Source organism: Pocillopora damicornis, chromosome 4 (genome assembly GCF_964200805.1).
Source record: "Pocillopora damicornis chromosome 4, jaPocDami1.2, whole genome shotgun sequence".
Taxonomy (NCBI): domain Eukaryota; kingdom Metazoa; phylum Cnidaria; class Anthozoa; order Scleractinia; family Pocilloporidae; genus Pocillopora; species Pocillopora damicornis.
In genome coordinates, this window is record NC_142673.1 from 24,110,499 (window position 1) to 24,127,108 (window position 16,610).

Consider the following 16,610-nt stretch of genomic DNA (forward strand, 5'->3'; position numbering starts at 1 on the left):
ACAGTACGGCAAGGTGTTGTACTACAGCGATCCTGTTATTATCTGGTTGTTCCTCATGACGTTTGCCGTGGTGACCATTATATTTTGCTTTCTCATCTCAGTGTTTTTCTCCAAAGCGAAGTTAGCGTCTGCCTGCGGCGGGATAATATATTTCTTGACCTACCTTCCTTATGTGTTTATTTCCATCCGGGAGGAGGCTGGTTTTGTGAACGTGTCCGGCAAAGAGAAAATGGCTGCTAGTTTGCTCTCCACTTCCGCTTTCGGATTGGGAGCGAGGTACTTTGCCATATACGAAGAGGAAGGCGTCGGGGTGCAGTGGTCCAATCTAGGAAAGAGTCCCGTATGTATTATATAACAAAGCGCAGGAAAGATCCCCGTATATTTTACAAATCATAGCTTAGGAAAGAGTCCTGTACACCTGTATGTTTTACATGAAATAATTTAACTAGGATCAGGTTTCTTATTTATTACATAACATAATTTATTTAATTCAGGATTTACTAATTTTGATGGCTTCTTCACCACAAAGTGTCCCAGGGCGTTCGTCTTTCAGTCTGGTAACGCTCATTTAGAACTGTTTCGTATTGGAGGCTACTATGCATTAATTTTCAACAATATTCTTAACCTCAAGTCGAAGATACCGCTGCATTTGATAAATTTGCATTCCACTTCCAAAGTCGCACATTAATTCTGATCCATGCGTGGGAATGAAGTCGCAGATGGACGAAACTTTTTTAAAACAAGACGTTCTGTACTTAAAGGGATAGCTCTTGATGCAGTGCAATTCATACGTCACTTTAAAGAATAAGGGATTAATTTCCATTTTTTTTTCTTTTTTCATGACTGAGCTCTTCTACTAACTTTCCTCTCGCAGGACAATCTTCAATACCTTTGTTCTCAATATTTACACAATATTGATTTATAAAATAAACCCTAGCTATTCTGACTTTGAAAATAATGTCGATCTCCACCGTTTTTGACCCCAGATCAAAGGAGATGATTTCAACCTGCTGACAGTTTTGTACTGTATGTTGATGGACGCTGTAATCTACGCTATTATGGTGTGGTACATAGAGGCTGTTCACCCAGGCTCCTACGGCCTTCCGCGGCCCTGGTACTTTGTCTTTCAGCCTTCGTACTGGTTCGGCCACAACACGCAGTCCTGTCCTAAGATGAGCCGTCGAACATTTCAAATGATGACATCGGATGAGCTGGAGGATGCGCCTCAGGCAGATGGACTGTTGGCGTACGAGAGAGAACCTATCCACCTATCACTGGGTGTCACAATAGAAAACCTTGTTAAGGTATGTAAAATATGGTCTTGTCTTGTCTTTTTTGCTTTTGCCAATTCCTTTGTTAAAGGTAGATGTAGTCGCTTGCTAATATTTGCTAGTTTGCACTGTGAACCAGCACATACCCACTTAGACACATTTTGTAAAGTTTCGACTTCTTGGAGTTCTGGATGGCAAAGGTGACAGCGCTCTTGCCCGCCTTGTTACGGGGTTTAGATGTTAACGACCTTAAAAAAAGCCCAAAGATAAATTTTTAAGAGGTCATTAGCCCCCTGGGAATGAAATCGTAGTACCATAGTCCGTTCGATGTTTAGTTCATCACGAGTAAACCAAGAATTCAATCCTCTTAATTGCTGATATTCTTGTTTTTGTAACGTTGCCATTAATTCAAATTCGTTGACAGGTTTACAAAGAAGGCAAAAAGCTAGCGGTTGACGGACTAACGCTCAATCTTTATGAAGGACAAATCACTTCTTTCCTCGGCCACAACGGAGCTGGGAAGACAACAACCATGTCAATCTTGACAGGTCTGTTCCCGCCCACTGCTGGCACTGCATACATCTATGGCTGTGACATCAGGAATGACATGGATAAGATCCGGCGGAGCCTGGGAATGTGTCCGCAGCACAATGTTTTATTTGACAGGTTTGTGGACAAGATATGTAGTGAAAGGCCAACTGTTAACTCAGTCGCTGATTTGTAAGAATTGAGTGTACAATTTTTAAACGGTGAATTGAAGAACAACAAGGGTTTCTTGTGGGTTGTGCACTTCAGTATTTCCCGCTCAATTAAAAAGCAGAATTTCTGTCTGTATTTATTTACTTTGCTGGTCCTGGTAGAGCCAGGTGTAAATATAGGCAATGTTCTGTCTTCTTTTTTCACCTCATAGAGTGATAAAAAATAGTTGCGTAAGCCGTATGGGTGCAGGTCAAATTGTTGGGACGAAGAATAAGAAATTTCAGTTTGAAAACTTCTTCTATATATTGGTACAAATTATTGCAGTGCTCATTTATTGATTGAGTTCCCCGCCCCCAGACGCAACTTATACTGTTGACTCAATAGTCAGAATTGCTACACGCTATCGTCGAATTGGAAATGGTATTCAGAGTTTCCGTTTTTGTTTTTGATTCTGGATGTTCAGGATGACAGTAGATGAGCATTTATGGTTCTATGCAAGACTTAAAGGAATGCCAGAGCAAGATGTCCAACGGGAGATGGATCAGTAAGTACATAAATTCCTTAGTTGTAATTTACTGATAGATGAATCAAACGAGATATTAATCAGGAAGTATATTATTTCGTCTGTTGTAAGTAACTGTGACACATTATAATGAGTAACAAACAGTTTGAAGTTTAGAGAAATGAAGAGGTTTAGATCAATATTTAACACTTATTTCCTACAGAGGATTTCTGTTAAAGTTTTCTCGCACTACATTTTCTAAAATTATGTGCCTCTCGTAGTAACAATTATGTCAAGTGTGACGGGTCCTCAAAACCTCTGTACATTTTCCTCTTCTTACAGCTGTAATGTTTGTCTTCTTGTTTTGTTTGGCTTGTAGTTATTGCCTCTTTAACCGCTAGTTCTATTACACCCTTCGTCGTTTGTAACGAGAAAGCTGAGGTCTGGGATCGACTGTCCTCTAAGGTATCTTGCTGTGTTTGGAGCCCAGACACTACCCTCACAGAGCTTCTCTCCACTCAGGAGTGTAAATGGGTGACGCTGAACTGTCAGGGGAGCCTGATGTATGGGGCCCTCTATGGTGCACAAACATTTCAGTAATTTGGAAGAGTTGGATAGAAGAGTAGAGATACTCTACGAATCTATGTCATGAAACCTGGGAGAAGCTCTGGCTCAATTAACTCATCGGCCCGTTTGCTTACTGTACCTTTACCTTACTTTAACAGGCTTGTCATGGACGTAGGGCTACCCAAGAAACGCCACTGCGCCGTGGAAACCCTGAGTGGAGGCATGAAGAGAAAGCTATCTGTGGCCATGGCCTTTGCGGCTGGGTCAAGAACTATTATCTTAGATGAGCCCACTGCTGGTGTGGATCCTTACGCCAGGAGGGCCATATGGGACCTTTTGATTAAGTACAAGAGAGGTAAGCAAATTTAAATAATGGCTAAGATTGACAAATCAGTTCAGGTCAAATCGATGGAAGGTTGCATCGGAGACCTCAATCCATTCTGAACTAACTGACCTTGGTTAGAGTTTCGCTGCGTGCCACTGGACTAAGTACACAGTTCTTAGGGCTTTTATGAAATTGTTATGTTGTCACAGCCTTCGATTTCTTCTTATAGGCATTACAGGTTGATTCGAAGCTTTCTTTTAAGAGGGATAGTCGAACGCTCTTCTGGTCTGGAAGTTGTCGGCTTTCCACATCTTATACAGTACTGAGTTTAGAAAGGATTAAGCTAAGAGACTGGCATCCCTTAAGTGCACCTTTTCCTCGCGGTTATCCTTTACAAGTTATTCTTACATCACCTCACCTTTTCATTCATCCCGAGAGGATCTAGAATTAAACAATCCTGTTCCGAGAATTTAGCGTATTTGGTCATTCCGAGCCCATATATTCAGTTATTCACTGCTAAACATTCACGCACCCTGCAGGATACTCTTAACATTATTCCCTTGAGCCTACATCACTCGTGTTTAAAAATAGCAATAGATGGATTGTCTTTTTATAAGACTCAAACTCGTTAATTCAAGAGACTTAGAAAATGAGCGTGGTTGTTTCCAGGTCGAACTATCTTACTCTCCACGCATTTTATGGACGAGGCAGACTTGTTAGGAGACCGTATCGCCATCATTTCAAACGGCAAGCTCCGCTGTGTAGGCTCGCCACTTTTCTTGAAAGGTCACTTTGGAGATGGTTACCATCTTACTCTGGTAAAGAAGCGCGACAGAACTCCTCAGGGGTCCATAGTGAATGTTCATATGACACCCGCGGAATCTAGCCAGGGACTGGAAACGAGCGAAACGAGATCAAGCAACAGCACACTTCATTCTGGTAAGTGTAACATTCGAATTCGGAACTCATCGTTATAAGGTAGGCGAGCTCACCACTACATAATTCCAGCCGCCCAAATTGTATTTACCGAAGCAAAATTTATCCCGACACTGATCTTTGGAATCTCTGTGATACGCAGATCATCTGAGCAGTGATGAAGACCATGCGAAAAAGGTTACAAATTTCATCAAATCTCACGTGCCAGCAGCCAGGCTAGAACAGAAAACTCAACAGGAACTTACGTTTATCCTGCCTGACAACTCCGTCAAACGGGGAGGATTTGAAATTTTCTTTAGTGATTTGGAGAAGAAACAATCTGAGCTGGGGATTGATAGTTTTGGACTCACTGACACCGCACTGGAGGAGGTATTTTTAGAAAAAAACAAAATTTTGTAAATTTGTTTTGTATGTTGAATTGGAGTTTATGGAGGTTTCGCCCGATTAAAAGTCCCCCCTCTCCCTTTACCGTAGGGTCGAGTTCGCCCCTACGGTAAAACAAGTTCGCCCCCATTTTAGCGTGCCTTCGTGGACTAGCGTTTGACACTGAAAAAAAGAAATGCATGTTAATCAAAATGTTATGATTTCGACAGTAAAGGAATATGTTCTGTCATAAAGAACGAGTCGAAACACTTGGGGCGAACTGGTGGGGGTGATGTCGTTTTTTTCTGAGGGCGAACCGGAAAAGAAGGTAGGGGACGAACTTACAATGGAGCAAAACCTTCAGATACCTTAATAAGTAGCTTTAAACTACTCTTTGTTCAAGCAACTTTCTACTTCAAAAAGTGTTTGGTTCGGATTAATCGCGCGAAACTCTCAGCCTATCAGTTTCTTTTGGATGGTGCGACGGGGTACGCTGGGAGAGGGGAACTTCTCGTAGTCTAAGTTCGAAGACAAAGCTTTCTCCTCCCTTATTGATAATGTTATTTTTTTTTCGTTTTGTTGTAGGTTTTCCTGAAGGTAACCGACGTTTCATCTCGAGATGAATCAGGTTTGTCAACCTTATTGATTTACGAAGAACTGCCTCTATAGCGGACACCAACATCCGCAAAATTTACCGTTGATGTTGTACACTTTGCAATCTGGGGAGGCAAAGGAAAAATAAGATTTATCGTATTCATCAAAAATGCAAATATTTAACAGTGTTGTAAATAATAATGGTTCATCAGACGGAAAGAGTTTAATGAAAACCGTTCGAGGCTCGCGTGAACGAGGAGTTGAATCATCGTTGTGTTCGTACTTTTAATGTCACTAAAGTTCAGTCTCTATTGTTGTTTTGTTTTACACTGTTAAGCTGCGAGTATAATGCAAACTAACTTGACTAACCTTTCAAAAATACCGTAGGATTGCTCGGGATAGAAAGCGATATCCAACCCAGAGAGAGAAGTAATACTCCAGGGTATCACTGGCTAAAACCTTTCATAGTTTTGTTTATTGCGTAGAAGAAAAGGAACAGTAGTGGCATGAAAATTAAAAAAAAAAAAAAAAAAAAAATCAGTGCCTCTCCGTAAACCTCCCCACTGAACCTCCCCTCTCCTGACGTGAGCAGTTTGAAACCTGAAAAATCTCAGACCTTGGCTACCTTTTTCATTCTCCCGCCCACTTGAATAGTTAGTGACAGTGAGGGTCACCTCGTACTTTTAGAAATCAATTGTTAGTTAAATTTTCTTAAGGCTAATGAAACATCCAGGCGTCCAAACCGTCACAAATCTTTTAACACTTTATTTTGCGCCTGACAGAAGAACTCAATTCTTCCATCATTGAAAACTCCTCAAACCATGCTGAATCTTCGAGCACTATGCTCAGCGGCGATCCCTCTGGACCAGGTGACGAGTGGGAGGAAGATTTACCAAGGGAAGGAGAGATTGAACTCGGCGACTTTTCGGAGGTTCGATACAATGCGAGAGAACAACTGTTAAGCCCAGAGATCCAGGAAGAGGCCGGCTATCAATATGGTAAGTACACATTCAAACCGATGAAGCCGGAACAAGTGCTGATTGGCTTTTAGGAGTCGAGATTGTACGTAGATCGTGAATGATTAAGGATCTTTCATTTAGCTTTGGAAACCATGTTTGTACAAAAAAAAGTTTGTTTACATATTTTCACGTTTGACTGCAGTTGTCATGCAAGAAGAAATATTAAGCGAAAAATTAAGAAAAAGAGATAAAAGAAATCCTTGTTGGGTTTTTAAATATATTCTTCGTGAAAAATTACTTGACTTAGTATAATTCGACGTAATACATTTAACCAATTTTTCGGACCGCTTTCGAACGTGGGAATATACGATTTCTCAGGCCTATACGCTTTTTCCTCCCAGCTGATCAGACGCCGTTTAATGCAGCATTCCAAGGTGTTGGTTCTCGCACACTCACTGGTGCTCCTCTAAAACTGCAGCAGTTCTACGCGCTGTTGATAAAACGTTTCCACCATGCACGTCGAAACTTCAAAGGAGTCATCTCTCAAATCCTTTTACCTGCCATTTTTATCTCTATTGCTATGGTTATGGCCCTTTCGTTTCCCAAGTCCCCGGATCAACCTCCATTGGAATTAACTCCATCCATGTTCCCGCGGCCTAACTACATCCCGTTTGCAAACGAGGCTAAGGGAGTGAACCGCTTGGCGTCGCGACTGGACAAAACACTGACTCTCCTCTCTGGGGTGGGAGCGACTTGTTGTCTGCGTTCAATCAATCTAACTACCACAGACTCTAAACCTTCAAAGGAGAACTTAGCCCAATTGTTCAATCATTCGTGTTCGGTCTCGATAGACGAAGTTTCTGATGATTATTTCAAACCGTCCAACCTTAACCTGGGGTTCATTTACACAAACGGATCTAATGTGTCCCATGCAGTTACTCACAAGGACACGGGCAGGGGGTGCCGGTGCTCCGCTAACAGGACGGCGTATGTGTGCGACCGGGGAGCGGCCGGGCGACATCCTAAAGAACTGGTCACCATTACATTGGATACATTACAGAACATCACGGGGAGAAATATTTCAAAATATCTCCTGTATACCACGAAGACTTTTAGGCTTCACAGGTAATGATCGTAAACAATGTAATTGAACTATGTTTATTTGGATCTTCTGGTCTCTTGACGGGTCCTAGGGAATGAAGCTTACGGGCGGGGGAGGAGATGCCTATGAAGGGATATCATTTTGATTGGTGTAACCGGAGATTTTAGCTGCGAAGGTGTAAGCTGTTGAGAGTGGAAGGGGCGGGGGAGGGGGGGTAGGGTTTTCTTTTAGAGGAGCAAACGTGTCGGTGACAATTAGATGGGGATTTTAAGCGGTATTTTATAGTATAGCATTTGGGCGTCTGGGGTAAACGTTCCCAATTTTAGTTCTTTGACATGATGGCGTTTTTATCTTTCCGTACCATAGATATGGTGCGCTGTCCTTCGGTGAAGTTGTGAGTTTCGTGCCTCAGAAGTTGGACAAAGTTAAAATAGCCTCTGTTAGACGATTAGCTGTCAGAGAAGCTGTCAAGGTTTGCATACATATATTTGTTTGTTTGTCTTCATATAGACTTGCATGCATACTCACCCGGCTTGCTTCTTACTTCTGTAGGCGTGGTACAATAACAAGGGCTACCATGCCATGCCAACGTACTTGAATGTTATGAACAATGCCATTCTGCGAGCCTCTCTGGCAAAGGAGAAGGGGAATCCTGCAGCCTATGGTACGTAGACACAGCGATGTTAACAGCTACCTTTTATAGGTCGTTTCCTAAGAAGTTGTCCCTGTTTAATTTCATTTGTGGATCACTGTGCAGATTTCCCTCTGTAACATATCAGTGTTTCCAAATTTTCCTTATTTTTTTAAGTGTTACACTCATCTTCAAAGTCATCTTTTGTAAACCCCTCTTTGATCCAATTGTTTTGATTTATATTCTCGTGTTGTACATTTCGATTGAATTTCCTCAAAGCAACACCAAAGGAATCACAACTGCCAATTGGAACAAAGGAGAGTTTATAGAGGAGCTAACGATATTTCAAAATAAAGTAAGCAAACCGTCTGAAACGCGCTTGAACTCAAGTAAATAAGTCGCGATTAGTTTTAGTTTCGTCTCTCGTTGGTGTAGAGGAGACCAATTATTAATCATAGGAAAGAAAAAAGGAAGAAAATTTTACACATGATAAGAAATTACCCCTAATTCAATTTGGTAGCTCTTTATCATCATCATTATAATAGTGAAGCGGGACATGAAAACAAAGCTTCCTACTACTTTTGTGTTCACAAAAATTCCTTTTTCCTTTGACAGGTATCACAGTATTTAACCATCCCTTCAATAAAACTGATTCCAATCAGCTGTCAGCCAGATACATGTGAGTTGTTCAGATTATTCATTTATCCACTTTGTCAAGAAGGTAGGAGACGCTGTGCCTAACGTCGGGTTAGCACTGTGGGCTTTAAATCGAGAGGTCTGGGGTCGAACCCTGGCCGAGTCAATATGTGGTGCTTTTCGGTAAGACGCTTCCATATCCACAGCCGGGTTGTTCAAAACTTGATTAAGCTACCCATGTTTCATTTAATTTTTTCTTTAGCTCTTCCTGACAATTTTAGCATTCACATTTTGTTTCCTTCAATTTTGCTTACAGCAAGATGAAATCAAATTAAAAAACGAGCTCGAATATATGCTTCTCTCACGAAAAACCAAAACGAAGTTTTAATTTTAACTCTCAATTAACGCGGAGCTTCTTTTAAACAACCAGCCCGAGGTTTATAAATGAGTACCGGTGAACTGTTACGAAACATAAACAAAATACTGGGTCGGTTTCTTACGATGGTTTTGCATTACATCTAGGAAGAGTTCTTTGATGGAGCTATTTTGTTATTTTGCAGGCGTCAAGGAACAGATCTAGTGATTGCTATCTTTGTGATAATCGCCATGTCGTTTGTACCGGCGAGTTTTGTCGTATTTCTTGTAACCGAGAGAGCTTCCAAAGCTAAGCATCTGCAGTTTGTCAGCGGCGTCGACCCCGTCATTTACTGGCTTTCTAACTACGTTTGGGATCTGGTAAGTAAAGAGTTTTCATTCTTTTAGACAAATTCTTGCCTTTGGCTCACACTTGGTCCGCTTTTGAGTTTGAGTTCAGCTTAGGACAATTAGATTGGAGTAAACGAAAGTACTCCGAGAGGTACGAAAGTTAAGTCAATCGCAACTTTCTCGCTTGCTTTTTTGGGTTCTGAGTGATTTCTGGTAATTTATATGATTGTTTTGATTTGCTACTACGATTACTTTGGTTTTTACGATTCTAAGTCGAAAAGCGTTCTATAGCAAAAAGTCTTAAGCAATCGCGGTTATTCAAGACGTGTAGCAAGTAGATTGACAACTAAAGCTGCATTATAAACGAAAACTGTGTTACTGTGACTCTTCCCACAGTGTAACTACCTAATCCCAGCGTGTGCCTGTATCACTCTCCTACATGTGTTTAAAGTACCAGCCTACTCTTCAGACACGAACTTCCCGGCCGTTGTCTGCCTCTTCCTGCTTTACGGGTGAGTTAATGAATGACCACAAACTGTTTCTCTTGTGCGAAACGGGTCGACAGTTACCCAGTGAAAGTCAAAATAATCCGGTATTGCTCTGGTTTGTTTCACCTGGATCTGTGATTTGTCAATAAAACTCGCACTACCCTCTCCACTAATCACTGACAAGTTAAAAATAGAAGTTAACCCTTTAACTCCCAAGATCTCATCAGTAATTCTCCTCACTGTCTGCCATACAGTTCTTGTGATGTTAGTTTTGAGAATTTGGTATTGGATCAACTAACGATCCTCTAATTGATATTTTTAGTTATTCTCATCACCTGTCTGCTTGATATTGTATTGCTATCGTAAGGAGAAATTCTGTCGTGATCACTTAGGGGAGTTAAGGGCTAAAACCAATTGCGGATTGACTTAATCACCCGCCTTTTCCCATGATTCAGGGAGTTAGTTTGAGTTTACTTCCAATACTCTTTAGCTTTTGGTAGTCTTGAGATATTTTAATCCGTTCAGAATGGGCGTTGTGACAATTTTATCTTTGCTTTGGTTTTACGGCGCTCAGTCAAATTGCGCTGTGATGATGAATCACTGATTGTTTTCTCTTTGTTTTATGATGCTTTCTTGTGGTTTAAAAAGGAGGCCATTTGGTTACCATCACCCACTACCTGATCGTTTCACCCTCCTGTTGTACCGTAGTTAAAAATATTTCATTTCCTGTCTCCTATAAACTAGTTTTCGCTTAACTTTCACTTGACGTTTCGTTGCAGATGGTCCATTACTCCCATGATGTATCCAGGAGCGTTCTATTTCAGCGAAGCCAGCTCCGCGTACGTGTTCATGATAGTGGTTAATCTCTTTGTTGGAGTTACTGCTACCGTCACTACATTCATTCTGCAGCTTTTCCCAGATGATGTGGTAAGATACTACACTAAAAGAATCTTTATGTGTGCTTAAATCTCGTGCTCTACCTAAATTTTCTCTTAGCATGCAGCGTTTGGTTAGAGATGATGCTAAGCAAACTAACGACGACACGGTAAAGTAAAAAAAACTGGCGGAGTTATATAACTATCACACAATGTTTTCAGGATCTTTTTTTCAACGCACAAAATTACCTTGAACGTGAGGGAAATCGAAAAATTTTAATTTGTCAGAGAGAGTGACAGCAATATGGGAAAATGTCCCATAAAGGAACAAGAATGATTCAGGATAGAGACGATTAACAATGAAGGATTGCAAGCAACCAATTTGAATGTATGATACACGTGAGAAGGACATTTTTTTGTTCTCAGTATCGTTCATGCTGCTTCCTATGAAATAGTATGTAAATGGATAATATGTTGTATTGTTTGATAGGTGACTCCCCTCAATAGTGAGCTCTCCTTTGAAGTTCCTGATTGAATCTATTTGCTCTTTTTTTCAGCTGTTAACCAAAATTTACGAAGCCTTGAGAATTATCAATCTTGGATTTCCGAACTACTGTTTGGGACATGGTCTTATGGACCTGGCTTACAATCAGTATTTGACAGAGTACTACACACAGATAGGTATAACATGGAGATTATGTCATGGAAAGAGCGCGCGAAAGATGTTTATTTACAAGTTGCGATGCATCAAAAAAACGAACTAGTGAGCGCCGCGAACGAGTGATTTTTTTGATACATTGCAACGAATGACCTAAAGTCGTTCCAGCACTTTTGATGGTATGATGTTTTTATTTCAAACATTCCCATATTTTTCACATTTGAATTCGAAGACTGGAAGCGAACGACTGTGAAAATGCATCGTTCGTCCAATCAGAGACACGAATGATAATACTTCGCAGTGTAAATCTCCGTATGTATGGAATAAAATCAATTACGAGTTGTTAGAGCACATTAGAAATTGCACTAGACATAAATAGGTATAACTGATGTAACCATTTTCATGAATCTGACCAAAACAAAGGGAGAAAAACAGTTGCTCCTACATGGTTGATATTTCCGACAACTCAGTTATCAGGCTAAAAGCTTAGACAATTAAGTTTTTTCCCAAGTGGTTTAGTTCCAACGCAGTTGGCTTCGTCTTCGTTTTAGACCTTTTGTCTGTTTTCAGGTGAGGACGATAAGATTAGAGATCCCTTTGAATGGCTCCTCACAACACGTAACCTGGCATGCATGGCTGTGGAAGGAATAGTGTTCTTTATTTTCACCGTGCTGATAGAATTCAGATTCTTTGTGAAGCGAAGGTGAGCTTTTAAAGTCCTTCACCTGCAAGAAAAACCAAAAGGAATCTCTACATGAAATGTTAATATTTTCAAGCAAAATATTGATAAGGTTAAAAGAAAACTTTCAATTGGGTAATATTCACTATTTTAACGAAAAATTCTTAGAGCTAAAATTGGTAAGATATGTTTGGCAAGTAGTAAGAGAGTTGATTTTAGATCGCAGGATTGACAGGAATAAAGGAAGAACGCCACGAAATGATAGTTGTTATAACTTATACCGATGTGTTCTCTTAAGACGCACGCACGTGGCCAAGGAACCAGTGGAGGGCCTGGACGAGGACGTAGCAGCTGAGAAAGACAGGGTTCTGAGTGGAGGCGCCAGAAGGGACCTTGTACGGTTAGAAAACTTAACAAAGGTGAGGCATTGCGATCCGCGAAGATTCAGTGGTGAATGGATTTAGATCAGTTACACAGTAGATACAGGTGTAACACAGCCTCGTTTGCTTAATCGAAGTCAGTGGCGTTATTCTCAGCGTTATTGCTGATAAAAACAACAGATAACTGCCTTTGAAATACGACTTTTCAATAAATTTCGGGATTGTCACCAATTTATCGTCCTTTTCTCTTCGAAGGTTTACTTTTCTAGAAAGCGTGGTAAGCATCTGGCCGTGGACAGACTTTGTTTAGGGGTACCTAAGGGAGAGGTGAGTTTTACACTATCAGTTGGAACTGATTTGCAAATTCATTTGAAGATTCTTTGGTAGAAAATTCACAGCGCATTTTCTCAAGGTTATCCTTCGTCCTTGCAGTGTTTTGGTTTGCTCGGTGTTAATGGAGCTGGAAAAACGAGTACATTTAAGATGTTAACCGGAGACACCTCAATGACGGCGGGAAATGCCTACCTAAACACACACAGGTTAGTCATAAGCCGAAGGTTAGTTCACTGAAAATGAGTTTTGCAGTTGCTTATTGCAATAGTTATCGGTCATCATCATCATCATCATCATCATCATCGCTCGTTGCGCCAGTAGGCGCATGAGGCCGTCACATTGTCCTCCCAACCCCCCTGTCGTGTGCCACTGCCTTAGCCAAATTCCAGCTCTTCCACCCTGCCTTGACTCTCTCTCTTTCGACAGTCCTTCTCCAAGTGGTTTTTGGTCTTCCTCTCGCCCTTCGACCCTCTGGTGTCCACCCCAATGTGGTAAAACAGTTATCGATGGATAAGTGAAAAGGAGCGTAGAGTGGAACACCAAATAGCTTGCAACATAACCAATCTGGTCAGGACATTTGACTGCTTTGAAACAATCTGAAGATCCGCCCTCTTTGGAAATTATCGGACAGTCTTGGAGTTGTTGCTCTAATTAGCCCTCTCATCGATAATTCGAATTTTCGATCGTGTAATTATGTTTTAGATAGGTGAATGGCCTTCCAGACAGGGAGACAGATGGGTAGATTGACGAACTGGCAGACGCAGAAACAGACACATTTACAGACAGACAGACACATTAATGGATAGACAGATGGATAAACGGATAGACAGACTGATAGACTCAGTGAGGCAATGACCTATAGACAGAAACAGATGCTTATAGAGACGCTGTTACGGCAGACAGACTGACGGATGTAGACAGACATTGAGGAGATAGACATAAGTATGGACTGTTTTACCGATGAAATGACAGATCAATTAATGAACGTTTGTTTTTTCTTTGACAACAGTATTGTGTCCGAGATGCAGAAGGTTCATAAGTGCATGGGATATTGTCCTCAGTTCGACGCTCTCATCGATGAACTGACAGCGAGTGAACATCTAACGCTTTACGCACGGCTTAGAGGAATTCCTGGAAACGAATTGCAGTCGGTAAGTAGCATGGACCATCTGCGTAGCCCTCTGTAGCGCTTGCGATTTTAGATTTTAAACTTACCCTCTTTGAGATTGAATGCCACTTTGAGACAAAACCTATGAAAATAGTAGTTAAAAGGAAAATAAAGAAATTTAGTTTCGGCCTGTTTTAAACGTTCTGTACTTAAATTTCACGATTCCTAAATTTTGTGTCACTGGTAACAACTGGTTGTGGAAAATTTAATAAAAACTTGGTCATTGTCCCATTTGCCCCCCAAAATGAGAATTCAGTTGGATCACGCATCAAGCTACCATGTCTTAATGAACCGTGAAACAAATGAAGGGGACTCAATATCCCTGTTTGGCTCAGAAGTAATCTAAAGTGCTAACTTCTCAAAATTTCACCACATCATCGATTAAAAGTAGATGAAAATGGATCAGCGTTTTAGTTGTAGAGTTTTATTTGATATAAGGATAAAGAACCTCTAATCAAATCGCGGGAGTTGAAGGGTTAAAAAGTTTTGTTTGCAAATTTGGGTCTCGCTAACCCGCGAGCATCATTTTTACAAATTCACTCTCTAGCGTTTATCTTACGTAGTATAGATTTTTGTTGTGATGGAATCTTGTATTTATCGTTAGGTTGTATCGTGGGCGCTCAAAAAGCTTTCACTGTCACGCTTTGCTAACAGACCCAGCAAAACGTACAGCGGTGGAAACAAAAGGAAACTTTCAACCGCCATGGCTCTGATTGGCAACCCGCCAATAATATTCTTGGTAATTAATTCGTGTTATTTGTTGTTTTTGAGTATTATACAAATTAAAACGAAATCCCAACAAACCTTTTGTAGACAGTTAGCGAAGAGAGATTATTTTTTTTTAAACCAACTATCCGTTACATGCGATCTTTCGAGATAAGGACAAGGTTAATCTACTTCGAAATGCTAAATTTCAACTAAGTAGACCCTACTTTGGAGGGGTTGTTCAAAGCAAATGTCAGCTTCAGTTTGAAATATGTTTGTTTGGTTATGGTTTTCCGCACTCAGGTTTTCCTCTGTTTATGTTTTGAATATATATCCCATGTTTTCACAAAGCATTAACGACTTCGCAAAAGACAGTTTTTGTATTCCTTGAGTTCCGATTCGGGATATATGAGACCCTCTAATTTGATTAATCACAATGTTTCTTTTCATTTTTTCCTGTGTTCAGGATGAGCCTACCACAGGGATGGATCCACATGCTCGTCGCTTTCTGTGGAATTTGATAATGGATATCATTAAGGACGGCCGCTCAGTTATCTTGACTTCGCACAGGTCAGTTTTTAGCAACGGCTAGCACAAAACTACTCGTAAGTTTGAATCAGTTTTTTCGGTTAAATTCACGCTTGTGTTATGTCCAACAGTATGGAGGAATGTGAAGCACTGTGCACTCGCTTGGCTATCATGGTCAATGGCCGCTTTAAGTGCCTTGGAAGCTGTCAACACCTGAAAAACAGGTCAGTTGTACGCACGAATATCCACAAAGGAGAGTTTCGAGTTGTTTTTGGATCCTGTTCCAACCCTTTTTCAGTAGAGTGTCAAAAATAATCCAGAATAGCAATGTTTTCGTCTAAAAATGCTCTCTGATTGGTCCAAAAGTTTCGCGCCACCACCAGACTGAGTGAGACGTGACTGTTAGCCTTTCTTGCGCTTTAGGCAGTTTTGGTGTTTGTTTTTTTTTTTTGACTTATCATTGCTTCTTTTGAGAAGTTACTTATATGCAGAGTTACTTATATTCGTTGCGAGTACTTTAGTTTTGGTTAATGATTCTCCATCAAAAAGGGCTGAAGTTGTGAGCAGAAGCTCGATTTACCTGGAACACGTTCAATTTTTGACAGGTTCGGGGAGGGCTACATCATCACTGTCCGTGTTCAGGGAGACCTACCCAATTTGGAGCCTTTGTACCAGTTTTTCTCCGAAAAGTTCCCTCGTGCAACGTTGAAGGTAAAACAGACTTACGCAATTTTCCAAGTACAAGTTTGGTAGACAGTATGGTATGGTAGACTTGGTTTAAGTGTCAGGGTATTTAGCTTTGAAAAATCTAATTGGTGAAACTGTTAAATTGTAAACATTTAAAACAAATCCATGTTCCTTCATCGTTTGTTCTTGTCCCCATTTTTTCCTGCACGAACACACACTTATATGTTAAGGCTTCCCTCTAATAAAAGGGAATGCTCTCTGACGCCTGAACACTAGTTAGAAGAATCATAGCGTAACTCCTTTGGCACTTACTCTCCAAAAATTCACTCATTTTCAGGAAAATCATCATAACATGGTTCAGTACCAGCTCCCCTCGGGTGTCATGGCACTCTCCGAGGTGTTTGGTCATATTGAATCATCCTATGAAGTGTTGAAAATCGAGGACTATTCCGTTAGCCAGACAACACTGGATAACGTAAGTAATTCTTCCGGCTGCTTCTTCGATCTTTCCTGTCCCTTAGGTTTATGGGCTATCTTGTTGTTAAATCTTGTTCAATTTTCCCAGGTTTTTATCAACTTTGCTCGTCAACAAACGGACGAAATTGATTTTGACGACAAATCATTGTCGACTGGAAGGACTGGGTCGAGATTCAGAGTACGCAGGCGTGCGGAGAGGTTGCGAGACATTTGGTCTGACGAGGTGCGGTTCAGTGCTTTGGAAGAGGAAGATGGGGAGCCTGGGGCATATGATGATGATGATGACGCCTGGCAAGTAACCTTCTCTGACCGGGTGAGTTTGGTCCCGTTTTCATCTGCGAA

The 16,610-nt window shown here is 40.9% G+C and overlaps 1 protein-coding gene across 1 annotated transcript in view; it reads left to right on the forward strand.

Moving 5' to 3' along the window:
• The window catches only part of LOC113683495 (ATP-binding cassette sub-family A member 2), a 29,535-nt gene that overhangs the window by 11,690 nt on the left and 1,235 nt on the right, over window positions 1-16,610 (forward strand). Inside the window, exons 15-42 of the mRNA XM_027200741.2 lie at window positions 5-340; window positions 987-1,304; window positions 1,696-1,937; window positions 2,434-2,514; window positions 3,198-3,394; window positions 4,034-4,303; window positions 4,443-4,669; window positions 5,249-5,291; window positions 6,040-6,255; window positions 6,618-7,341; window positions 7,685-7,790; window positions 7,871-7,982; window positions 8,565-8,628; window positions 9,146-9,320; window positions 9,687-9,802; window positions 10,558-10,705; window positions 11,211-11,334; window positions 11,882-12,014; window positions 12,289-12,409; window positions 12,626-12,697; window positions 12,803-12,909; window positions 13,713-13,854; window positions 14,476-14,610; window positions 15,043-15,146; window positions 15,236-15,328; window positions 15,710-15,815; window positions 16,129-16,266; window positions 16,357-16,581. Coding sequence (XP_027056542.2) covers window positions 5-340; window positions 987-1,304; window positions 1,696-1,937; window positions 2,434-2,514; window positions 3,198-3,394; window positions 4,034-4,303; window positions 4,443-4,669; window positions 5,249-5,291; window positions 6,040-6,255; window positions 6,618-7,341; window positions 7,685-7,790; window positions 7,871-7,982; window positions 8,565-8,628; window positions 9,146-9,320; window positions 9,687-9,802; window positions 10,558-10,705; window positions 11,211-11,334; window positions 11,882-12,014; window positions 12,289-12,409; window positions 12,626-12,697; window positions 12,803-12,909; window positions 13,713-13,854; window positions 14,476-14,610; window positions 15,043-15,146; window positions 15,236-15,328; window positions 15,710-15,815; window positions 16,129-16,266; window positions 16,357-16,581 — 4,875 coding nt within the window. The remainder of the gene's footprint in view (window positions 1-4; window positions 341-986; window positions 1,305-1,695; window positions 1,938-2,433; window positions 2,515-3,197; window positions 3,395-4,033; window positions 4,304-4,442; window positions 4,670-5,248; window positions 5,292-6,039; window positions 6,256-6,617; window positions 7,342-7,684; window positions 7,791-7,870; window positions 7,983-8,564; window positions 8,629-9,145; window positions 9,321-9,686; window positions 9,803-10,557; window positions 10,706-11,210; window positions 11,335-11,881; window positions 12,015-12,288; window positions 12,410-12,625; window positions 12,698-12,802; window positions 12,910-13,712; window positions 13,855-14,475; window positions 14,611-15,042; window positions 15,147-15,235; window positions 15,329-15,709; window positions 15,816-16,128; window positions 16,267-16,356; window positions 16,582-16,610) is intronic.